Source organism: Schistocerca piceifrons, chromosome 2, assembly GCF_021461385.2.
Source record: "Schistocerca piceifrons isolate TAMUIC-IGC-003096 chromosome 2, iqSchPice1.1, whole genome shotgun sequence".
In the NCBI taxonomy this organism is placed as follows: domain Eukaryota; kingdom Metazoa; phylum Arthropoda; class Insecta; order Orthoptera; family Acrididae; genus Schistocerca; species Schistocerca piceifrons.
In genome coordinates, this window is record NC_060139.1 from 518247828 (window position 1) to 518274466 (window position 26639).

General features: G+C 39.9%; 1 protein-coding gene across 1 annotated transcript in view; it reads left to right on the forward strand.

Annotated features, from left to right (window-relative positions):
* The first annotated feature begins 4777 nt into the window (after positions 1 to 4777).
* Positions 4778 to 26639, forward strand: part of LOC124775539 (arylsulfatase G-like) — a 58341-nt gene continuing 36479 nt past the window's right edge. The window contains exon 1 of the mRNA XM_047250369.1: positions 4778 to 4872. Coding sequence (XP_047106325.1) covers positions 4870 to 4872 — 3 coding nt within the window. The 5' untranslated portion in view covers positions 4778 to 4869. The remainder of the gene's footprint in view (positions 4873 to 26639) is intronic.

Consider the following 26639-nt stretch of genomic DNA (forward strand, 5'->3'; position numbering starts at 1 on the left):
AATAAGCATGGATTCCAAAACATTAATCATGCGAAACCCAACTTGCACTTTCTCGTATCATATACTGAAAGCTTTGGATCAAGGCAACCTGGTAGATGTGATGTTTCTTGATTCCTGAAAAGCATTTGACTGAGTACAACACCTACACTTATTGTCAAAAGTACATTCATATGGGGTAGCAAGTGAAATTTATAACTGGACAGAGGACTTTTTAATAGGGAGGACGCAGCATGTTATCTTGGATGGAGAGTAATCGTCAGATGTGTAAGTAACTTCAGGTGTGTCCCAGGGAAGTGTGTTGGAACATTTGTAGTTCATGTTGTATATTAATGACTTGCAGGAAACATTAATAGTAAAATCAGGCTTATTGCACATGATGCAGTAATCTATAATGAAATACTATTGAGGGAAGCTGCACAAATATACCTTCAGATCTTGATAAGATTTCAACATGGTGCAGAGATTGGCAACTTGCTTTAAATGTTCACAAATGTAAAACTGTGCACTTCACAAAACGAAAAAAAACGTAATATGCTATGACTATAATATCAATGAGCCACTGCTGAAGTCGGCCAACTCATACAAATACCTGGATGTAACACTTTGTGCGGATATGAATTGGAATGATCATATACGCTCACTCGTGTGTCAAGTAAGTGGTAGGTTTCGGTTTATCGGTAGAATACTGGGGAAACACAATCAGTCTAAAAAGGAGATTTATTACAAATCACTCGCAGCATGAATGGCCCACGTTTATTTCATCCATTCCAGAGTGCTACAGAGGTGCTGAAGGAACTGAACTGGAAGAGCCTTGTAGGTAGACGTAAGCTATCCCGAGTTAGTCCACTAATAAAGTTTTAAGAACTGGCTATAAATGATGACTCTAGGAATATACAACAATTCCCTATGTATCGCTCACATAGGAATTGTGAGGATAAGGTTAGAATAATTTCTGCAAGCAAACCGACATTCAAACAATAACTCTTCCTGTGCTCCATTCTTGAACGGAATGGGAAGAAACCTTAATACCTGGTACAACGAGACATACCCTCTGCCGTGCACCTCACGGTGGTCTGCAGAGTATAGTTGTAGACGCAGATGTGGACATTCACCAGATGGAAGAAGACACACAATTCCAGGGAGGTGTGACACAGCGATACATGTCATGCGATGGAGTCGTAAGTGGTGGTCACAGCAGGGTCTCAGGCATTATGTAATGGGTTACTGTAGTGACTTGTTGTATGATTACTTACTCACTTCAGTGTAAACGATACTTCAGAGGAAGCAGGCCTACTGCCTGAAGCTTAGGAGAACGTGGGACAAGGAATGTGGTTTTCGAGTTGGTGATACGTTCTAGACAGAGCAATAACATACTATTCTAAAAACGTTGCTCTTGATGTAGCTGTGACAGACTTGAAGAGGGTCGAACGATTTGAACGGTTTAGATCGTCTCACCTCTTCACTGCACTGACATATCAGAAATAATGTCGATCTGATTCTCCCTCTGTGTGTACATCGAAGGTTATCAAATTGTGGGGGCGCTAGCACAGTGGAGGGGGGCGGGGTTGCTAATGGGGTACAACGGGGCCGGGTACATTTAAAATAAGAACTTCCTTCGTAACAAATAATTACATTTACCTTTTTCTTCGAACAAAGCGATGCCGTTGATCTCGAATTTCGCCCGATGTATGTGTTACGGCAGACACGGTCGACTATAATGAAACCACAGTCATAGTTTTAGCATTGTTTTAATTGATCGAGAGAGCTGACCGACGTTGTCCGTTGGCGGATTTGCCCGTTGCCGGCTGCACTGTGACTGTATCCTTAAGTATTAAGCGCTGTGCAAGCTCAAACTCAGAATGAAGCGGTTCCTGGTTACCGACAGACATGACAATAGTGGTCCTGTCAACTGGTGGAGAGTAGGGAGACACTCCAAAGGCGAAAACTATACGTATGATGAGAAGTATTTATTGCTAGGCTTCACGGAAACCTCAATCAGCGGTGAAGAACGTCCACAGTGCGTGATTTGTTTAACCCTTTTAGCTGCTGAAGCATGTAGTCTAACAAGTTAAAGAGACATTTTTAAACCAAACATAATGAATGAACGGGAAAACTAAGCCTTTTATTGTCTGTCCAGAAGTACTTTGCTAAAACCCTTTTAACCTCTTACCAGATTTCACAGAGTATTGGTAAATACAAGAAACTAAACACAGTTACAGTAATAAATAAACAAATTCTGCTCTTATCACCAACAATTGATATAGTATCAAAAATGTTTGGTGGTTCATTTGCTCCATAGTTGAAAAGTGTTCCAACCTGTTATGACACAGTGCGTAGAAGAAAGTTAGCAATTCCTGGCGATTCAGTCGAGCAGTTCAAAAAATTCAAATGGCTCTGAGCACTATGGGACTTAACATCTATGGTCATCAGTCCCCTAGAACTTAGACCTGCTTAAACCTAACTAACCTAAGGACAGTACACAACACCCAGTCATCACGAGGCAGAGAAAATCCCTGACCCCGCTGGGAATCGAACCCGGGCGCGGGAAGCGAGAACGCTACCGCACGACCACGAGCTGCGGACAGTCGAGCAGTTAATCGATAAATTGCATAACAGGTGCTTAGCACTTCAGGTGGACGAAGCCACTGATATAGGTAAAGTTGCTCTTTTGATTGCTTATGTTCGTTTTGTTGATGAGTTTAGCTTTCGAGAGGATTTGCTTTCCTGTGAACCAATACTGAAAACAGCTACAGGGATATCATGAAATAGGTGCACTGGAGTATACACAGACGAAGCTCGCTCTATGTCTGGAATGCATGGTGGACTGCAGGCGAAAGTTAAAGCTGTAGTAGGTCCTTATTCAGCCTGCACTCACTGCATGCCATATCGGGAGGCTACGGCCGCTAAAACACTTGGTCCGCACATTGTTGAAGTGCTGCAAACAGTTATGGAAACAGTTAACATTACTAAGGCAAAAACTATAAATTCAAGGCTTTCTAGAGTGCTGTGTGAGGAGATGGGTGCTTAACACACTCAGTTGCTGCTCTTTAGTAATGCTCGATGGCTTTAGAGGGGTAAAGTACTAAGAGAATGTTTGAACTGAGGAGTGAGGTATTCGGTGTCTTAAAGGAGATAACTCACTCTCTGGCAATCTGTTTCAGTAACGGAGATTTTCGAATAAAAATGGCCTACCTCACTGACATTTTTGTGAAACTAAATATTCTTAACACTTCACTTCAAGGTAATCAGGCAACTGCACTAACTTGGAATCAAGAAGTGAAGGGGTTCATAAAGCAATTTGAGCTGTGGCAAAATCGAATCAAAAGTAGCATGCTATTAATGTTCCCCGCTCTAGTGTCACTGTTAGAGGACGCAGATAATCCAGTACTTCCAATGGAGATAAAAGCCTACCTTCATCACCTTGAAACACTAAAACTTCGCTTCGAAAAGAGACGATTCTGATAAATTTAACTGGATTAAAAATCCTTTAAAAATGCTCCTGGACTATCATGCCTAAATATAAAAGAGCAAGAACGATTTAGCTGATCTCATTTGTGATACCTCACTGAGGAGTAAATTTAATGACGTGTCTTTGTTGGCGTTTTGGATAGCAAGGCATTCCCAACTCTTTCGAAACAGCCTACGTGTCCGAGTCTGTTTTTTTTCCGTTTTGGCAGCTATGAAGTCGAATAACGTTCCATAGTTAAATGTAAGCAAAGAACTTCAATGTGACTTTGTAATCTAAATTTTAATGCTCTTGTAGTTCTTGTTTGCTGAATTGTGAACATTGTTCATTTAATATTTTTCGAATAAATGAAAATGTGATACAAATAAACAGTTTTTTCGTATTTTCGTTATAATAATTCATGTAGTTTTGTTTTCTGTTGCGTAAAATCCTTCTAAATGGAATTTTTCAAAACAGAGAATAAGGCAAAGAAAATATAAAAAAGACAATTTTTACTAAGAAAATAGGTTGGGGGCGATACTGTTTTTCCTTGTGAAGGACGCCCAGAGGAAAAAACTTTGAGAATCACTGGTGTACATAATATCAGTAGCAGTTCTATCAATAATTTACTAGTAATGGTACTGAATATGCAGTTACTAAAATGCTTTTTATTCGTCACAGTCGTTCATTTCTTGGTTAAAATATGGGATGTGGTGTCTGCATGTAAGTTTCACCAAACCCATCTTCTTCCTCACTGTTGCTGTAAAAAAGAAAAAGTCATCTGGGGAACCATGCACGGGCATCTGGCATCCAGTAACACCGACCAATGGCACTGCAGTGTAGAAGGAAGATGGGGAAACACTGTTTCCCCCACGACCACCTAATATATATTTCCCTGCTCTCCTCCCTACACCTTGCAAGAATTTTTCATAAGCGCCCATTGGACAGTCCGTGGTACAATCTGCGATTCAGGATTTGTCATTGGTAGTACTGGTGCCTGAGCAACATCTTCTCCTTGTGACTAGGAAAAATATGAAATTGATTGTGAAGTTTTTAAAAGTAGCATACGTTCATTTACATCTCCGTATTATATGAAATCAAGAATTGAAAGCTAAGGTGCCTTAATTAAATTATAGCGTAAAATCTCTGTACACTAATTTGCTATTCGCACACATATTGCATTCTAAGTCTGTAAGTGCTTCGCCAGGAAGCCGTGGTTCAGCACGAATTGACGAATTGAACGTGGGTTTCACTTCATAAGTTGGTGATCCTGTATATTGAGGCGTAGATGTCAAGGCTGCGGCGTGCCAGAGGAGGTTAGAATTGCAATACGAGGTTGTCGTTTCGTCGTGTGCTTCACTATAACGATCGTTCCTTTCAGATGAGGATATAAGGTGCACTCATTGTATTAGTTAATAGTAAACATGGTAAATCTTTATTACTCGTGATAAATTTTAGTAATAGTTGTCCGCCAATGAATAGATTAGTTAGCCTACGGCAAGGCACATCGCAAGTACGTAATTAAAGAATTCGTGATGAATTCGTGTTGTGAGCGGTATTAGTACAAGTTACCCTAAACTAAAGAACGAGACGCTTGCCTATACCCTTCTTACCTACGTGCTTCAAAAGCAACACGAGCAAACTCTGCCACTAGGTTATACAGGCACTTGACGCGGCGCGCATTTTAAATAGGTACCACCAGTGCACAGAAAAATATAAGTCCATGGAGTATTTCTTTAACATGTAATTTGTATGCTGTTTATAGCAGATGAGTAACTTCTTTCAAATCATAACATAGTAGTGTGTGTTACACTAAAATCGGAACAAAAATCAGAACAGAGACAAATTTTAAAACGGGGTTTAGTTTGATTCTATAAACGTAGAATGTAGTTTCTACTCATCTGAAGCCTTTTTATTCCAAATCTGTTCGTAAATGGGTGGACAGAGTTCGATAGGATTGTCAGCACGCTATACTTCTGAGATTATTTTTCCGGAATTTGTTGATTCTTAACATTCTCAGAATTTTTCGCGTACCGGTATTACCCGACAATCAGAATGAGAATTTAGTTCCCTGTTTTTTAGAATTTGATAAATAGAAACCTGGAAATATATTCGGTGACAGCGTACTTTCATAGGTATCACTTCTTCCAGCTCATAGAGTGTTTTTCTCACGCAGTAGCTAAAAACGAGATACTATGTTCGCTGCACACCACCGTACTAAGATGGTAGACGGGAAACAGTATTAATATTTGTCCATGCAGAAAAGTGATTTATGTATGTTACACATTTCTTTCTATATCGTTCAGCACAATCACATGGCAGTTTGTAATGGCAAATTACTGAGTCACAAATGCATCTTCATTATGCTTTTCACTTAAAAAGCCTATTTTAACTCTTCTGTTATCCATCGCGAGTCACAGTCGTGTTTAACTATTTTAGCAGTCTTGCAAAAGTTTTTGGCCCTTGCGTGCGTCTGAAAGAAGTGCATAATGTTAGAGTACCTGTACAAAAGTTGTAGGGAAGGGGGGAAGAGATAGAGTTATGGGAAATAACGTCCGCCACACATCATAAAGTGGCTTGCGGATTAGGTTTTTTAGATGAAGAATGGCGTTCACTTGCGGAAATGCACTTCCCCCACCAAGATCGCTTTTTGCTCTTCAGTTTATAGAACGTAGTTTTCAGCAGCTGAAATTTCGTGACTCGTAGACTTTGTTATGTCTTTTTGTGTGGTTTTTAATGTCAGTTCCCGGCAAGAGTGAGAAGTCTGCTAGCAGTTTTGGTACGATGGTAACTGTTCAGAATAAGTTTTGTTGTATCCTCATGACTTGCATAATTTATGTTTTCCGATCAGGAACCTCTACTCTACAACCTTTGACCGCAAAACATGACCGTCTAGAGCCATCTGTGCACTGGAGGTAAGAATAAACCTCTTTACTGACGAGGAGAGGTCCCCAGAGGTGCAATCGACTGGTTGAAACTATCTATAGGCCTACGGTGATATAGGTTAAAATCTCCACCTTCTCAAAATAAAAAAAAAAAACGCAATTTTATATGACAATAGTGTTAAAAAAGTCGCGTTTTACAGTCTGGTTGCGTGGTATAATGGATAGGTTAACAGTTTCACGTGTAAACTGTGGGCTCCAATCTTTTTTTATTTTCAAATCTTTATCGATATGACTTTGATCATAAGTTTTATTCAATTAATTTATGCAAATGTAATTTTCTAATTCCATTCCTTTGTCAATAATTCTAATCATGATACCAGCTTCATCATTTGCTCTCATTTTCCTTCCTAACACTCTTTCTCAACTTGAAATATTTGTACGTGTGTTTTTAATTAATTTTATGTATTAATTTCGTTTTTTTCTCGCCATGATTTTTCGTCCACATTATTGCGTTCATTATACCTATTTCTCATTTTACTTGAATTTTGTTTTACTTATAAACCCATCTTTCATTTAAATTTTCATCTGTGATATTTTGTCCACAGTGCAATAGATATTTAGGTTGTGTTTTAAACGTTAGTGTGACGATTACTATGCAAAAAAATTGCGCATCTGGTAACAAAAATATATTTTTCACACCATTGCACAAATATAAATTGGTTATTTCTTTTGTCTTTTGTTTTTAACTGATAGGTTGGAATTTTCAAATAATTGAATATTATAACAGAAAAATATAATTAAACTCGTATTTACAAAAATTCCGATTGGAAGAAGAATAATACAAAGAAAAAATGAAACAAATGAAAAAGTTCATACAGTGATTAAAATAATGTGACAAAGGAATAAAAATAAAAAAAATTACTTTTGAATCAATCAGTTGAATAAAAATTACGATCAAAGTCATTTCGATAAAGATTTGAAAATAATAATAATTCGAGCCCACAAGCCCCTACAAGTGAAACTGTTATGCTATCCGTTATACCACGCAACCAGACTCTAAAACGCAACTTTGTTAACGCTATTGAGTGTCACACAAAATTCCAATTTTTTTCGTCAGTTAGTTGCAAATGAGTGCCCACTCGGGCGAATAGCTGCAGTGCGTGATACCTGGGATCTTAACCTACATCACCGTATGGATGATTTCAAAAAGTCGATAGCACCGCTGGGTACCTCTCCTTTTGAGCGCAACTCAGCAGATTGTACTTCCAGTTGTTTATGGGGCGCTGCGGCTTGGCACACTGTTCAGTCTATCTCGTACATGCCACAAAGAGTAATTTTAAGCTTTGATAGTGTGTGCACGGCCGTATCGAAGATATGGCAAGGCAAGTGTTGGCTTACAGAAGCCACAGACTGACCCGAAAAAGAAAGAGAAAAAAATTTAAGAAAGAAAAATGCAATCATTTAAGAGTTAACAGAGGATGGTTACGTTATTTCACCTGTCTCTCAAGGACCTGTCTTAACCGTACCTCGCCCTCGCCTGACGTCTATAAAAGCACATTGTTGACATATTGCCATTTCTATACGAGTCAGTCAACAAGTAGTAAAACACATTTTTTTCTGAGCGCAGGTTGCTTTTACTCAGGATTCTAGTACACCATATTAAGCCTTCTCTTTTGGCTACAAAACCATATTTTTCAACATAATATCTATTCAATCCAACAGCCTTACGCCATGTTGTTGGGAGGCCCGCATAGTACCACTCTACTGGTCGACATTGGAGCTGGCCCCTTGCTGCATCAAAAACCTCCCCGTTATGCATGCACTACTTTCTGCGGAGTGCATTCTTCATTGGACTAAACAGATGGAAGGAGCGAGATCTGGGCTGTAGGGTGGATGGGAAATAACGGACCAATGAAGGTTTGTCAGTTCCTCTCGTCTGTGCAGACTTGTGAGGCCTTGCGTTGTCATGGAGAAGTTCGTTTGCAACTTTTGTGGCGACGAACACAATTTCCTGAGGGTAGCGCGATACGCTTCCGAGTTGCTCGTTGCACCATGAGGGAGGACATCAAACAGAATAACCCATTGAGAGTCCCAGAAGACCGTCACCATGACTTTACAGGCTGAGCGTGTGGCTTTGAACTTTTTCTTTCGAAGACATGTGCTGTGGTGCGACTCCATGAATTGCCGTTTTATGTCCAGTTCGAAGTGATGAACCGATGTTTCACGGCTTGGATTGCTGTTGGACGAAAAATTGTCACTCTCAGCCTCGTAATATGCAAGCATTTCTGCAGAGGCAGACCTCTATTGTCTTCTCTTAAGCGACGACGAACCAAGTGAGAACACACTTTTGATTACCCTAACTGTTGGGCAAGTGTGTCATTACTACCAACAGAGATATCCAGTTTAGCAGCAAGGTGTCTGACTGTAGATTAGAGAATAGTTTAGATTAGTACTTGTTCCATAGATAATGAATACGATACTTCGTAATGATGTGGAACTTGTCAGGTTAATAAAAGGGGTCCATACAAGATATTACATTACACAAAATATTACATGACACTTAATATTTTTATTAATTTTTTTTTTTTTTTGCAGGCGGGGGGGGGGGGGGGGGGGGAATTACCCACGTAATATATCCAAAAATTCATCTAATGAGTAGGAGGAGTAGCATTTAAAAATTCTTTTAATTTCCTTTTAAATGCTATATGGCTATCTGTCAGACTTTTGATGCTATCAGGTAAGTGACCAAAGACTTTTGTGGCAGCATAATTTACCCCCTTCAAAGTTAGATTTAACCTTGAGTAGTGAAGATCATCGTTTCTCCTAGTGTTGTAGCCATGTACACTGCTATTACTTTTGAATTCGTTCGGATTGTTAATAACAAATTTCATAAGTGAATATACAGGGTGTTACGAAAAGCAAACATTCAGGAAACGTTCCTCACACACAAAGAAAGAAAATATGTTATGTGGATATGTGTATGGAAACGCTTACTTTCCATGTTAGAGCTCATTTTATTACTTCTCTTCAAATCACATTAATCATGGAATGGAAACACACAGCAACAGAACGTACCAGCGTGACTTCAAACACTTTGTTACAGGAAATGTTCAAAATGTCCTCCGTTAGCGAGGATACATGCATCCACCCTCCGTCGCATGGAATCCCTGATGCGCTGATGCAGCCCTGGAAAATGGCGTATTGTATCACAGCCGTCCACAATACGAGCACGAAGAGTCTCTACATTTGGTACCGGGGTTGCGTAGACAAGAGCTTTCAAATGCCCCCATAAATGAAAGTCAAGAGGGTTGAGATCAGGAGAGCGTGGAGGCCATGGAATTGGTCCGCCTCTACCAATCCATCGGCCACCGAATCTGTTGTTGAGAAGCGTACGAACACTTCGACTGAAATGTGTAGGTGCTCCATCGTGCATGAACCACATGTTGTGTCGCACTTGTAAAGGCACATGTTCTAGCAGTACAGGTAGAGTATCCATTATGAAATCATGATAACGTGCTCCATTGGGCGTAGGTGGAAGAACATACTGACGAAACTAAAATGAGCTCTAACATGGAAATTAAGCGTTTCCGGACACATGTCCACATAACATCTTTTCTTATTTGTGTGTGAGGAATGTTTCCTGAAAGTTTGGCCGTACCTTTTTGTAACAGCCTGTATATATATTGTGAGGCTACAGTGAAGATCTCTAGCTCTTTAAATAAGTGTCTGCAGGATGATCTTGGATGAGCTCCAGCAATTATTCTGATTATGCGCTTTTGTGCAATGAACACGATTTTACTCAATGATGAGTTACCCCAGATTATGATGCCATACGAAAGCTGAGAATGAAAATAGGCGTGGTAAGCTAATTTACTGAGATGTATATCGCCAAAATTTGCAATGACCCTAATAGCACAGGTAGCTGAACTCAAACGTTTCAGCAGATCTTCAGTGTGTTTTTTCCAGTTCAACCCCTCATCAATGCATACACCTAGAAATTTCGAATATTCTACCTTAGCTACCGATTTCTGCTCGAAGTCTTTATTTATTAATGGTGTCATTCCATTTACTGTGTGGAACTGTATGTACTGTGTTTTTTTTTTTAAGTTTAATGAGAGGCCATTTGTGGAGAACCACTTAATGATTTTCTGAAAAACATCGTTTTCAATTTCACCAGTTAATTCTTGTCTATTGAGTGTGATAGCTATACTTGTATCATCGGCAAAAAGTACCAGCTGTGCATCTTCGTGAATATAGAATGACAAGTCATTAATATATATTTAGAACAGCACAGGACTCAAGACCGAACCTTGCGGCACCCCATTCTTGATTGTTCCCAAGTTTGAGAAATCACCAGGTTTTGGATATTATGTGAACTGCTTATTTCAATTTTCTGCACTCTTCCAGTTAGGTATGATTTAAACCATTTGAGCGCTGGCCCATTCATACCACAGTACTTGAGCTTATCTAGAAGTATTCCATTACTTTTTCAAGAATTTTGGATAAGGCAGTCAGAAGAGAGATTGGGCGGTAGTTGTTGACATCAGACGTATCCCCTTTTTTATGCAGTGGTTTAACAATGACATACTTCAGTCTATCTGGGAAAGAGAGTAGAGTATCCCTTATGAAATCATGATAATGTGCTCCATTGAGCGTAGGTGGAAGAACATGGGGCCCATTCAAGACATCACCAACAATGCCTGCCCAAACGTTCGTGAGCCCACACATGTTGGTTGTGAAAATTTACAATTTGATCACATTGGAATGAAGCGCCATCCCTAAAGAGAACATTAGCACTGAAATGAGAATTGACACGTTGTTGTATGAACCATTCGCAGAAGTGTACCCATGGAGGCCAATCAGCTGGTGATAGTGCCTGCGCACGCTGTACTGTAGAGCAATGAGTCGCATGTCAACGCAAGCACTGAAGTCAACATTACCTTCCTTCAATTGGGCCAACTGGCGGTGAATCGAGGAAGTACAGTACATACTGACGAAACTAAAATGAGCTCTAACACGGAAATTAAGCGTTTACGGACACATGTCCACATAACATCTTTTCTTTATTTGTGTGTGAGGAATGTTTCCTGAAAGTTTGGCCGTACCCTTTTGCAAAATCCTGTATAGAGGGTGGAGAAAAATTGTGTCACGAAATTGTAACACTTGATAGCTGATGCCAGTAGGAACCAAAATTACTAATGTTGTGTAGATCGGCAACGCACAATTTTTAATCTTCGGAAACTTGGCGCCACGCGCTCCGATTGGCCGCGGGATTGCCCTGTTGCGGGATGCTCTGGACAAGAGAATCAGCAAGACCTATTCGATTGCGCTGCCCGTCAACCGACGAACGGCACAGGGCAATTCCACGGTCAATTGAAGCGTGTAGCGCCAAGTGTTCGTAGTTTAAAAATGGTGCGTTGTCGACCAACACAACATCAGTAATTTTAGTTCCTACTGGCAGCAGCTATCCAGGGTTAAAATTTCGTGACACAATTTTTCTCCACCCTGTATAATTTACTAGCCCCTCTCGTCAGAGCTGGCGCCTAGGATTTTCGTGTCCCTGGTTTCTTTGGATAAAGTGAAAAATATTTAACGCAAAAATCATTTTTTTAAGAAGTGTTTTTAATATTTAAAGTTTTCCGCGAACTCTTTCATAACCCTGACATAATCTAATGAACGGCTAACTTTTACTCTATTACGAACATAGTTGCTCCGACAAGCCGCTCGTTCCCCTCTGTAGTTCTCAAGCAACTTCTAACGCTTCCAGAAATGCTCAATGACCGCTCTGCTTGGGCAATAGTAACAGGCAAAGTGCAGAAAATCTGGAAGGCTACAATTATATTTAGAAACATGTTATTAAAATTGCACTTACAGGCAGCATCGAGAATGTGCAGAGGGGGAACTGTTCACACAGAAAATTAGCTGCAAAAATCTTGTTTGACTTTAAAATTTCATCTTTTAAATCACGCTTGTTAACGTCTATGCCGTACAAAGGTGCCATTGTAGATGCAGATTTTAAAACTTCCGTTCAGTTCCCATTTAGTGAGGCACCCGGCCCGGCGGGCTAAGGGCTACTTTTGCCCTGCTTAACCCATTCTCTCGCACCCCACCCCTACTCACACTGCCCCTGCCTTCCCCCCCCCCCCTCCCCCCCCCCCCCCCGCCAACTCTGATCCTGCCTTCAGTTAGTACTTTTTCTCTGCAGTTTGACTCTCCCATACTAAAAGTTCTAATAGCTTATGGGAATGAAACCAGGTAATGTCTTTGATAACCTCCAATATTTTTGCATGTGACGATCCAGCATCTTCAAAGCACAAACCAAACAGCATCTTCAAAGCACAAATCAAACAAGAGACAACTGTCTATGGCAACTGATGGCATCAATATTTTTCAATAATTCTTCGTTTTATTAAACCTATTTACAACATTCTAAAATTTGCTAAATCTGTAGTAGAAAATTACCGAAATTTACTTTTACAGGAGTGGAAGGCACATGTTTGGTAGTTCTACCAGGAGTGTGGGATCACTTTGGTCAGGCTCTCGAGTGCATGCATTGTCACTTAATGGCAAGAAGAGTTGTCAATACGGGATGTTGCCCACCTAATTGGCTTACACCACAGTGACATTACTCACACATTCAACCACTATCGTGAGAGACGTTGAAAATTGAAAATCTGTCTCGTAATGGTCACTCGCAGCCAACGACACCAGCTAATGATAGCTGCCTGTACCACAATTTATGTCTTGTAGGTATCCCAAAGAGAAGACAATGGGACAGCACATTGCCTTTTTGGAGGCAACTGAAACAGCTGTGTTGACCAAAATATTACACAATCTTCTCCACACAATCAGTTTGGACTCTATGCATCAATTGCAAATGACAATACAACCCTCCTCTCTCCCTATCCAGCACCATGGTGCAGAAAGGAGTACTAGGAAGCAGATTGGATGCTGGCCTTCCTACATGACCTACTTGCAATTTTCTAGGGACTCCATTGCCCCCACCTAATGTTGGAGCTCCCAATAACCAGCAAACCCACGGTCTGCACTTGTTCACACCTTTCAGGGGGAGACACTCCAGTCCCAATACACAAGACTGATATTTTCTCAGCAATGGGGCAGACCTGAAACCTATATTTAAGATGTAAGGGGACAACTGTGTGGCCAGTACTCAAGATTGTCTTCCACTCAGCAGTTTGCGAATTTGCCATTGTTCATCATTCAAACAGAGATCAGTGTGAACCAACCAGGACAGTTTTATAAAAGGCCCTAGGACAACAGGGATCCCAAGCAATACTAGAGGCTGTAAGGAAGTGGCTAGAGCTTTTGCTGAAGGCTTGTCAGCACCTTCACTATTCTGAGCCACTTATAAAGGATTTTGCTTTGCACATTCCTGGCAAGACAGTTTTCTGCATGATCGACCTTGTTCGCATTATTTACCATGTACTCAGTGCACTGGGAATATATCCACAACTGCTGTTTGCACTCCATTTGGACACTACGGGTTTCCCGAAATGCCATTTGGACTGTGCAGGGTCTGGTTCTTCATGGAAAATATATCTATATATTTGCCTGCTATGTCACTGAGCAAGACAGAGCACTACACCACCTACAAGAGCAGTTCATCTATCGAAATTAGCAGTTCCATAGACTATAAGAACACAGCCTAGTGATTAACTCTCAAATTGTGCATCTGAGGCAACTGAAATAAAATTCCAGACCACCTTACCAATGCAAAAGTTAACCTAGCACCTCAAAGCTCAGTGGAAGCTTTCTCTCAATTTCCATTGCGCACTTGACAATTTTATATGTACAGTTTGCATGAAATCATGCATTATCCAGCAGCATCTCAGAATGAATTTGTAAAAGGACCAGCCGAGCTAGAAGACATGCAGCAGGAAGAAACCATCCTTCACCATAGTCAAAGACTGTGTGATTAGCTCATCCTCTTCCTAATGCACTGCTTGCACTTACAGTGGACACATCATAAGCTGCCACTGGAGCTGCATTACAACAATGTGTACAACATGATTGACAATCTCTGACTTTCGCCAGTAAAAAATTATGAGCATCAAAACAAATTGGCCCACATACTACCTCTCAAACAAAAGATTAAGACACATGCTGGAAGATAGACATTTCAGCCTTATCAAGGATCATAAGGAGCTTGTGTTCACTTTCCATCAAAGCTAGCAAAGGTATAACAACACCAGGTGTGTTATTTGGACCTCATAGTGCTGATCACTAAAGATATTCAACATGTTGATGGCAACTGGAATGGATGAACAGACAAACATCCTGCACTGACACAATTGCAAAGCAACTTGACATCATTTGCACTTAATGGTGCCCAGGAAGGAAACAATGAACTAAAGACATTTGAAATATTTTCAGGAACACTGCTGTATCTTCAGATACCATACTGAAACATAGCAGTATATTGTGGCATAAAATCATATCACTAATAAACGCAAGTGTTCTTTACAGCTGATTTACAACAGTAAATAATTTCCTCTTTCCATAGCCTCACCTATTCAGAAGCAAGGGTTACTATATGACTTGTGAAAAAAATTATTTGTGTGGCCAAATAATGTATCGAGAGTGATTCTAAGCCATGTATCCACTAGCGAAATGCTTGCCAGCATAACAATATAACTTGGCACATTACAGCTCTGATCAGTACATTACTGCACCAAGTCAATTATTTAAGCGGACCCTTATCAGTGTCATTGCTTCTTTATTACCACGTTTACTGAGAGGAACTAACCATTTCTCTTCTTGCTCTGAAGCATAACCAATGAAAGATGCAACAGCACTGACTGTTGCCAACATCTTTTTTTGTGAGTGGATTGGATGCTGACGTGGCGTGTTTCACCATGAAATCATTTGGTCAGAATGAGTCTTACATAGATGCTCAACAAACTCCACTGGCAGACATTACAAGAAAGGCGTGTGCATTTACTACTGAAATTTCGAGAGAGCACTTTCTGTGAGTAGTCAGACAACATATTATTACTTCCTGCACACATCTCATGAAATGATCACGACAAGAGAATTCAAGAAATTGGAGCTAATATAGAGGCTTACCAACAGGCATTCTTCCCACATCTCATTTGTGACTGGAATGGGTTTGGGGGAATCAGTTAGTGGCACCAGAAATGCCCTCCGCCACACACCTATAGGTGCCTTGCAGAGTATGATGTAGATGTAGATGTACTGATCAGGGCAAACAGTCTGAGTGATACCTCTTTAAAGTACTTCCAACATGGTTTGGCATGAACTGAATTCGAACCTGTACCTACCACCCTCCTGAAAATGATGTTGTTGAACAGCTCCATCACCAAGTAAAAGCCTCTGTCAGATGCCATACAATGAGCAATAAGCTGACAGTCTCCCGATTGTCATACTACATCTCTGAATGAATTTCAGAGAGGATCTGAATACAACAGTTACTGAATTAGTATGCGGACAAACACTGTCACACCTTAGATAATTTCTCACCAACAAATGAAAACAGACCACTGAAGTACAATCCTTGCACATCTTCTCTTGCAGATTTGTAAGCTCTGCCCCACTGTAGCAAAAGAGCACAGTATCCATTGACCATATATTTTCTATGACTTGCATTCATCTAAAAAAGTTCTCATCTGACATGGCTGTATTGAAAAATCTCTCCACCCACTGTATGGTGGTCTGTATATAGCTTGGGTAAACTGTGATAGAACAGTGGAAATTGCCATCAGTGTCTCTTCCATCATGATATCCAGCAACAGACTTAAAATGGCATCTATCCCATCTGAGACTCACACCGGATCAGTGACATCAGCCAACACCAAATGCACAATAGACATGACTCTACAAGGACGCCTGATGTTCCAACCTTCTACTGCCACCTACTGTGCCTCTGAGTAGACTTACAGTCACTATATGTTGGGTTTGTTGTGTACATTTAAACCCTAAATATCGTTAACACCAGGAGGAAGGGGCAGGAGGAGGTGGTCATGGGGCGGAAGATACAGATGTATCCAGTGAAATGTAAGCTATATTTTATGTGATGTGTACATTAGTTGATTATATTATTATTCATTTTGTGTCTGGACTTTGGACAAATGATGCAAATGATATTTGTGATTAACTGTTAAACAACATAATTGACTGTAGCACGTTATGTTAAAAATAGTTCTTTCACACAATAATAATACAAGTACAGGCAGAAATACAGATTTCCTTTAATGACACAAAATATATAAAATTGATGCCAAAATATGATGAATGCATAAAAGAATTAGAGATACTTTTCTTTGTTAATGACTTCTTTGACTTTTCGCCCACCCCTACATGCTATGATGCATAGAACAAATAAATGAAGTTACCACTGAATAATATGTCATTACATTTTGTGAAATTTTAAATGAAAAGGCCATATGATCCTTACTATATTCAGTTTAAATTGTAATTGACCTAGTAGCAACTTTAAAATTGAGGCTGCTGTGTTTCATAGAAATTAAAAGTTTTTTATATTCACAGTCCTCATTTGAAATACAAGCAGAATGACACTTTTGAACAGAGAAACTATTGTGGTAATACACTGGTCATGATTTTAGTCATTGGCTGCTGAAGGCTATGGAATGCACTTGTCTCTGTACATCCTGGTAGAAATCGATTTCTAATGCCCCACATTCAAATCCCTCCATTTAGGCGTGTGTAGGGGACACGATATCCAGTCATCAAACATTGTCTTGTCTCCTTGATACTGAAGATCCAACATAGATGGTGTTGACCTTGGAAAGGTAAAGTCTTGTGTACTCTCCAGTACACACTTTGCATCAGTTATAATCCCAAGTTCAAAGGCAGTTAACTCTCAATGTGCTACAATGTTTGTTTCATGCCTGTTTGTAACAGACTACTTGGTTACCTTATTTACCCTTGCATCAATTCACCTCTCGTAGAAATATTCAGGCATCATACACAGCACACCTTTAAATGGGACAACCATTTCCACGACTTCTGGCCACTCAGTCTAATATACATAATTATAGATGAGTTACTTAGTGACTGCAGTTTAGAGAGTGTGTTGAAGTAATTACAAACGTCACTTTTTTTTTAAACTTCTGTGCTATGACTCTCATATAGAGAAAATTTTCATGTGTAACCTTGGTGCATAGCTTATTTCTCATATTTAAGTGTAAGTAGCACCAGTAAGCAGATGTATGTACAAAAGTCATAGCAAGTGAGAAATGATACTGTAAGTCAGCATAGCATGTTAAATTGCTGTCAGTGTCCCTACCTACCATCATAAACAGTGGCACAGCTTTGTTGGCAGTTTTGCAAGAATTTACAGTGGCAAAGCTTTCAACTATGTTTATTATGAAATATAATCATGAAGACGATCTGAAAGAGAAATCTTATTGTTTTATAATTCATGAGATTACAGTTTCTTACATCTGGTTATTCTTAGTGGTTGAATGGCTCACATTTTGTAAATATTAAATCTGTCTCAAAGAATAAATTCCTATATGTACCGCACACTCATAAAATATGTTAGTGGTACACTGTTAATGTTGTTTTAAGATGGCAGCACTGTTTCTCTTTGGTTTATGTTAATTTCCATTTTTCAGGTGTTTTCTTGTTTTTGTTGCTTATCCTACATGTATATTATTGTCTTACACCACTGAGTGTAAACTATCACATATTTCAATAAACTCTGTACAAACAGCCTTACAATAGAGCTTCATTTATTGTGCCTGATTACAGGTTATGGGTCCAGGAGAACAATTATGTTTATCAGAATAGTGGCATTTTTTTTTGGTAATATCACAAGTAACAGTAAATTTAACATTAATGGCATAGTGTTGGCATGGCACAGTGGAATGGCCTATGCATCTGTGTTTAAAGTTGTCTGGAGGGGACAATTGGGCAATATGGTAATTTCAAATGGAAGTGATATTCAGAGGAAAAGGTGTTTTAGATATTATTGATGGCATAGCTATTAAACCCACTAAAGCTGAGGAAGAAACATGAATGGAAAAGAACACAAAAGCACAGACCTTACTGTATTGGAGTTAGCGCCACTAACTCATCTACTTTCATGTATGACATCAACTAACATGTGGACTGAACTGTTACAAGAAAGAGTCCACTGTGAGCATTCACCTACTTTGGCAAAACCTTTGCTTGCTCCAATTTGGTGATAAGTCAGTTGTTACAGTTATGTTAGAAATGGAAGCAATCAACACTAAATTGAAGCAAATCACAGAAAATGACAATAATCAACGTGTTGATGTTATTACCAGAGATATAAACATTTTGACCTGGAAGTCTGTCTCCTTTGGGAAGCAAACACTTAACAAGTTAGCTTCAAGACTGCATATTGAAAAAGAGAGAAACAATCAGTTTGCGATAAGGAGGGCCATTTTGCAGATGATAGCAAAAACAAAGTGAATAGAGAAATGAGAAGCTGCAATTATTGTAAGAAGAGAGGTCATTTGAAGTCAGATTGCAGGTAGTTGAAGTACAAGGGATGTAAAAAGGCTCAGCATATGAATGCATTTATGTGTATGAGTCAAGGAGTTGGTCCAGAAGATTATTGGTTTGGGGATACAGGTGCTAGTGATCATACGTGCTATAAGAGAGAATTGTTTAAGAAACTGAACTATGTGCAAAGCTCAATGAAAGTTACTGCGGATGATGGTAAACTTGTTGATGTGATTGGGTTTAGTACTGTGGAACTGTATGCATGGAATGGGGTTGAGTTTATCAAAACAGTAGTTAGTGGAATGCTTTTTGTCCTGAACTGAAATTCAGTCTGTATTCTGTGGGAACTGTGTTGCACAAAGGTATGTGTTTAGTGTTAAACAAGGAACAATGTGAATTCTTGAACAGAAAAGGGTAAGTTTGTGCATTATCCAAATGTGTAAATAAAATGTATCATATGTGGTTTTCTGTAAATGGAACAGTCAGAACTGTTAATGGTTGCTGTGATGTGTGCAGATAAAAAATGCATTGTAGTTGATGATAATGACACTAGTGAGCTTTCATTGGCCAATATTGATTCGCCTCAACATGTTGAAAGCTTAACTATTCGGCATAAAAAATGTTGCCATCAGAGCATTACACATGTGATAGAGCTCTTGTCACATAAGGGAGTGGGCTTCATTGGTGACTTGTTACCTGTGCAGAATGCCATCAGTTCATCAAAAGCTAATGCCCCTCTTGAATTGGTTCCTGCAGACATCTGCGGACCAATGGAGATGAACTTGCTTGAAGAAGTGAAATATTTTTTTTTGATTTTTGAAGGATGGCTACTCCAGTTATTGCAAAGTATTGTTTATGAAAGAGAAGGGTGAAATTAAAGGTTGGATCAAAAACTTTATTGCAAAATATGAGAGAGAAACTGGTTTGAAAATTAAAGTTTGAGGAAATGATAATGGACTGGAGTTTATGAATACTGACTTAGGTACATTTTTGAGTGAAAATGGCATAATCCATCAAAGAAGCACTGTGTACACGCCAAGGCAAAATGGAAGAGCTAAGAGAGAAATGTGCGTCTTGGTTGAAGATGCTCATTCATTGATTTCAAGAATGCCCAAATGTTTCTGGGCTGAAGCACTTAATGTGGTGGCTTATGTACTAAATTGAACTGGTCCAAGTCTTGTTGAAGGCAAAACTCCTTTGGAAGCCTTTTATGGCAGAGAATTATGTTTATAAGATTTGAAAATATTTGTTGTTCATGTGTCTGTCCTTGTACCCAAAGAAAAGGGATTGAAACTAGACATAAAGAACAAGATGGTTTATTTATGGGTTACGATAATGATGTGAAGGGGTACAGAATATATACACCTATAAAACAAGCCACAAAGTGCATTAAGAAGTGGTTTTCTTGCCACCAGCAGTATCTGAAAGGGAGAGAAAAACTGATTTTCTTGTAATAGAATCAGATACTGGTTGTGTGATGAAGAGAACATAGATAAAATTTCAGAATTGGATTGGCAGAAAGAAGAAATGAGGTTTGAGGTTGTGGAAGAAAATAGAAGTCAGCTTAGAGAAGAACAAGAAATCAATGAAGACAGAGAAATTTCATTTGAGGATGCAGAGGAAAATGTAGATGATGAGGATGAGAAGACCCAGGAGGAATATTCAGGGCCCAAAGTACTTAGAGGATTGTTGACTGTATTGAATGATGATGACCTCAGCACCTACTCTGAGGTGATGCCTTGTAGTGATGCTGAAAATTGTAAAGATGCTACAGCAAGAGAGCTGCAAGCCTTGGAAGAAAATAATACATGGTATTATGTGTGCAAGACAAATGATTGTAATGTTATTGACACAAAGTGTGAATTTTTAGGTGAAAAAGAGATGAGAAAGGTCATGTTGTTCCTTATAAAGTTTGTGTTGTAGCTACAGGTCTCCAGCAAAAATTGACTTATTCAGAAATATACAGTCCAGCAATATTAACTTCAGTGAAATTTTTCCTGGTTTTACTTTATTATTTTTTTTTAATGAGAATAACTTTCTCTTTTATCTACTGCATATTTGCAGTGCTTTCCTCTTTGAAAAGATAGTTGGAGACTTCTATGTTAAATTAACTACTGGATGTTGCAGTAACATGAACAACTTGGAACGACTCTGTTTGGTTTAAAGGACTCACCAAAAAACTGGAATGTTAAATTTTACTCAGTAATAAATGGCTTAGGATTTGTAAGAAGTGATTTTGAGAATTGCTTTTATATAAAGACAGAAAATAGGCATAAAACATACACACTTCCCATAATGAAACTGATAATTTAAATTTTTAGTTAAGTGATAACTATAAAATGAAAGATTTAGTTCAGATTAGGAACTATTTGGGAATGAATATTGTTCAAAATTTAAGGGAGGCTACTATTACTATTTGTCGATGTAGCTATCTTGAAAAAGTATTGAAAATTTTTGAATGTAATCCTGTTTGAAATACCATGGGGGAAAATTTTGATCACAGTGTGTCAAAAAGAGAAAAATCTGAAAATGAAGACACCGAGAAAGATGTAGAAAATTAACAGAGTCACTGATGTATGCCATGTTAGCTCCATACCAGATATTTGTGTAGCAATAAGTATCCTAAGCAGATACCAATTGTGTGCAAACCTGAATTTATGGAATGCTTTAAAATGTATACCATGTTATATTAAGGGAACCCTAAAAATGAGTCTGTTATATGCTAGGTATAAAAAATGTACCAGTCGCATAATTGGTTATATTGACTCTGATTCAGCTGCTGGCAGAATAGATAGAAAGTTGTCTTTTCAAAGTTTTGGGTTGTAGTGTTACATGGGCACCTAAGAAGCAACCCACAGTGTCTCTGTCATCAACAGAACCAGAATTTAGAGCCATAAGCATGGCAACTAGCAAAGCCTATTGGCTGTGTGTATGTGTGTGTGTGTGTGTGTGTGTGTGTGTGTATTATTGTCATGCACCACTGAATGTAAACTATTACATATTTCAGTGAACTCTGTACCAACAGACTTATAATACCAACTCTGACTTGCATAATTCAATCAGATAATGTCAAAGGTGAAGTGCATTTGTTGTCCATGAAGTATTCATTGTTTTGCATCAGTAAAAGAAATTGTTAATGCCATCAGTAAAAGCAAGATAACATAGAAAAATTGGCTTCTGATGCAATGGATTGGTTTAAACACTAAAACTTAGCTAAGCTTAAGACACTGGACTAGCATTTAGGAGGACCTGGGTTTGTATCCTCCTATGGCCTTTAATTTTAAGTTTTCCCCAGTTTCTTTAATTTGTATTATAATCTTCCTGGCAGTCAAACCACTGTTGTACTTTATGAAGACAACATGCCGATAACTGCAAGAACCCACAGTTCCACCGTAGACTAAAGCATATAAATTAAAGCATAAAGTAAAATTTATTTGTGAGGGAGAAAGTTTTTGCTGAGAAATTTTGTTAAGGCACATTAGCACAAATGAGCAGCAGGCTGATGTTCTGACAAACCACCAGGTACAATAAAAATTGAAAAATTTAGAACCTTGTTACAGCTTACTTGAAGTTAGTATCACCGATAATTAACACTTGAAGGAAGATGTTAGTGGTTAATGCTGTTTTAAGGTGGCAGCACTGTTTCACTTTGGTTTATCTTAACTTCCATTTTTCAAATGTTTTTTTGTTTTTGTTGTTTACCCTGTGTGTGTGTGTGTGTGTGTGTGTGTGTGTGTGTGTGTTATTGTCATGCACCACTGAATGTAAACTATTACATATTTCAATGAACTCTGTACCAACAGACTTATAATACCACCTCTGACTTGCATAATTCAATCAGATAACGTCAAAGGTGAAGTGCATTTGTTGTCCATGAAGAATTCATTGTTTTGTGTCAGTAAAAGAAATTATTAATGCCATCAGTAAAAGCAAAATAACATAGAAAAATTGGCTTCTGATGCAATGGATTGGTTTAAACACTAAAACTTAGCTAAGCTTAAGATACTGGACTAGCATTTAGGAGGACCTGGGTTTGTATCCTCCTATGGCCTTTAATTTTAAGTTTTCCCCAGTTTCTTTAATTGTTCACAGAAATTTTTGGGACTGTTCATTTGAAAAGCTCATGGCCGCGTCCATCTCCAGTCTGTGCCAAATTTCAGCTTGTGCTCCATCGCTAATAACTTTTTGCTATTCAAAAGAAAACAAATGTCAGGTGTGAATTTTACTGAACCATTAGTTTAATAAGTCATGGCTGCAAAATACTGACACAAATATTTACATAAGAATGGAAAAACTGTTTAAAATCGCCTCAGGCAATATTGGTTTGGGTCTAGAATTTAGGAACTTGCAAGACAATACTGACCCTACAATTTACCTTAGAAAATAGATTGCAAGAAGGCAAACCTACATTTACAGCATTTTAATATTAAGAGAAAGCTTTAGACAATGTTGACTGCAGTACACTCTTTGATGTGCTTTCGACAATGTTGACTGCAGTATACACTTTGAAAGTTTGAAGATGGTTGGGCTAAAATACAGAAGTGAAAAGTTATCTACAACTTGTGCAGTAGCTAGACTGTAGTTACAGGAGGCAAAGGACATGAAAGGGAAGCAGTAGTTTTGAAAAGAGTGGAACAAGGTTGTAGACTATCATGATATTTTTCAATATGTACACTCCTGGAAATGGAAAAAGGAACACATTGACACCGGTGTGTCAGACCCACCATACTTGCTCCGGACACTGCGAGAGGGCTGTACAAGCAATGATCACACGCACGGCACAGCGGACACACCAGGAGCCGCGGTGTTGGCCGTCGAATGGTGCTAGCTGCGCAGCATTTGTGCACCGCCGCCGTCAGTGTCAGCCAGTTTGCTGTGGCATACGGAGCTCCATCGCAGTCTTTAACACTGGTAGCATGCCGCGACAGCGTGGACGTGAACCGTATGTGCAGTTGATGGACTTTGAGCGAGGGCGTATAGTGGGCATGCGGAAGGCCGGGTGGACGTACCGCCGAATTGCTCAATACGTGGGGCGTGAGGTCTCCACAGTACATCGATGTTGTCGCCAGTGGTCGGCGGAAGGTGCACGTGCCCATCGACCTGGGACCGGACCGCAGCGACGCACGGATGCACGCCAAGACCGTAGGATCCTACGCAGTGCCGTAGGGGACCGCACCGCCACTTCCCAGCAAATTAGGGACACTGTTGCTCCTGGGGTATCGGCGAGGACCATTTGCAACCGTCTCCATGAAGCTGGGCTACGGTCCCGCACACCATTAGGCCATCTTCCGCTCACGCCCCAACATCGTGCAGCCCGCCTCCAGTGGTGTCGCAACAGGCGTGAATGGAGGGACGAATGGAGACGTGTCGTCTTCAGCGATGAGAGTCGCTTCTGCCTTGGTGCCAATGATGGTCATATGCGTGTTTGGCGCCGTGCAGGTGAGCGCCACAATCAGGACTGCATATGACCGAGGCACACAGGGCCAACACCCGGCATCATGGTGTGGGGAGCGATCTCCTACACTGGCCGTACACCACTGGTGATCGTCGAGGGGACACTGAATAGTGCACGGTACATCCAAACCGTCATTGAACCCATCGTTCTACCATTCCTAGACCGGCAAGGGAACTTGCTGTTCCAACAGGACAATGCACGTCCGCATGTGTCCCGTGCCACCCAACGTGCTCTAGAAGGTGTAAGTCAACTACCCTGGCCAGCAAGATCTCCGGATCTGTCCCCCATTGAGCATGTTTGGGACTGGATGAAGCGTCGTCTCATGCGGTCTGCACGTCCAGCACGAACGCTGGTCCAACTGAATCGCCAGGCGGAAATGGCATGGCAAGCCGTTCCACAGGACTACATCCAGCATCTCTACGATCGTCTCCATGGGAGAATAGCAGCCTGCATTGCTGCGAAAGGTGGATATACACTGTACTAGTGCCGACATTGTGCATGCTCTGTTGCCTGTGTCTATGTGCCTGTGGTTCTGTCAGTGTGGTCATGTGATGTATCTGACCTCAGGAATGTGTCAATAAAGTTTCCCCTTCCTGGGACAATGAATTCACGGTGTTCTTATTTCAATTTCCAGGAGTGTATAATGAGCAAGCAGTACAGCCAACCAGGAATAAACTTGGAAAGGAAATTAACATTCAGGGAGAGGAATTAAAAATTTTGAGGTATGCTGATAATGTTATGTTTCCCTCAGAGACAATGAAGGACTTGGAAGAGCAGTTGAGCTGCATGAATTGGCTTCTTCTCAAATAGAAGATACACACAAGAACACACACAAACACACACACACACACACACTCATTCTCACAGCATAGATACACAATTGACCCCTGTCTCTGGCCAAACTGTGGACAGCAACTGCACATGATGGTAGCAGGAACCTGGCATAAGTGTTGTGGCTAAGGACAAGGAATGGGCAGACAGCAGGAGGGATAACAGAGTAGGGGTGAGCCAACATGTAGTGCTGCTTGTGATACCATGCAGAGATGTGTTAGGGACAGGGTAGGGCTGCTATGTGTGTCAGTATATTTGGGGGATGGGTGGGAGAGAAGTACAGAAGGGGAACAAGAATGGTGGGTGCATTGGCAGAATAGATGGTTTTGTAGTGCTGGAGTGGGAGTAGGGAAGGGGGCAGGTAGGTGGAGTGCAGGGACTAGTGAAGGTTGAGGCCGAGGAAGTTATGGGGATGTTGGATGTATTGCAGGGAGATTTCCCACTTCTGCAGTTCAGAAAATCTGGCATTGGTAGGAAGGATGTAGATGACACAGGCTGTGAAGCAGTCATTGAAATGAGGCACATGATTTTGGGCAGTATGTTCAGTAACTGGGTGATCCAGCTGTTTCTTGGTCACAGTTTGTTGGTGGCCATTCATTCAGAGTGATAGCCGGTTATTAGTTGTCATGCCAATGTAGAAAGCAACACACTGGTTGCAGCTCAGTTATTAGATCACAAGACTGCTTTCATAGGTGGCCTTGCCTTTGATGGAATAGGAAATGCATGTGACAGACTGGAGTTAGTGGTGCTGGGAGGATGCACGAGACAGATCTTGTATGTAGATCTGTTACAGGGATATGAACCAGGAGGCAGTAGGTTTGGGAGCAGGGACGGAGTAGGGATGGAAAAGGATATTCCATAGGTTTGGTGGGATGTGGAACGCAATTGTGGGAGAGGTGGGAAGGAAAGTGAATAGATTGCTGCTACAATCAAATGCAACTGCTGTCTGCAGTCTGGCCACAGTGGCCAGAGACAGTGGTCATGTTTGAGTGAATTGTGAGAATGTATGTATGTGTCATTTTAGAAGAAGGCCTTTTGGCCAAAAGCTTAGCTGTACAGCAGTCTTTTCATTGCACCTGTCTCCAACTCAACATCTCCTCTATATAGTGAGTAACAATCTATCCTTCTCATAATATTGTTTTTATTCCATCCTGAACTTTCCATTGTCTCAGCATTAACAAATTTAAGACAAGATTAGCTGAAACAAATCTGTTATAATGGAAACTAATTGTAAAATATTCTATGTTAAACTTAAATAATAATTGTTTGTCATTTTTCATATGAAAACTCAATTCTTTCTTTGTCTCATGAAATAAACAGCATTTGATTGTTATGTATCTAGATTTTTCCAGTCTAAAAGATATAAAACATTAAAGGTCTCCATTTTAGCTCTTAATAGTTTACTCTAGTGTTACTTCAAATCCACCAGACATAGGGCACATATATATGGATATTATTCAGACAGATAGAGAATGAATAATAAAAAATATTCAAATGTGATAACCAACCATTACTTGTTTTAAAAACACAGTTTTTATATTTGACTTGG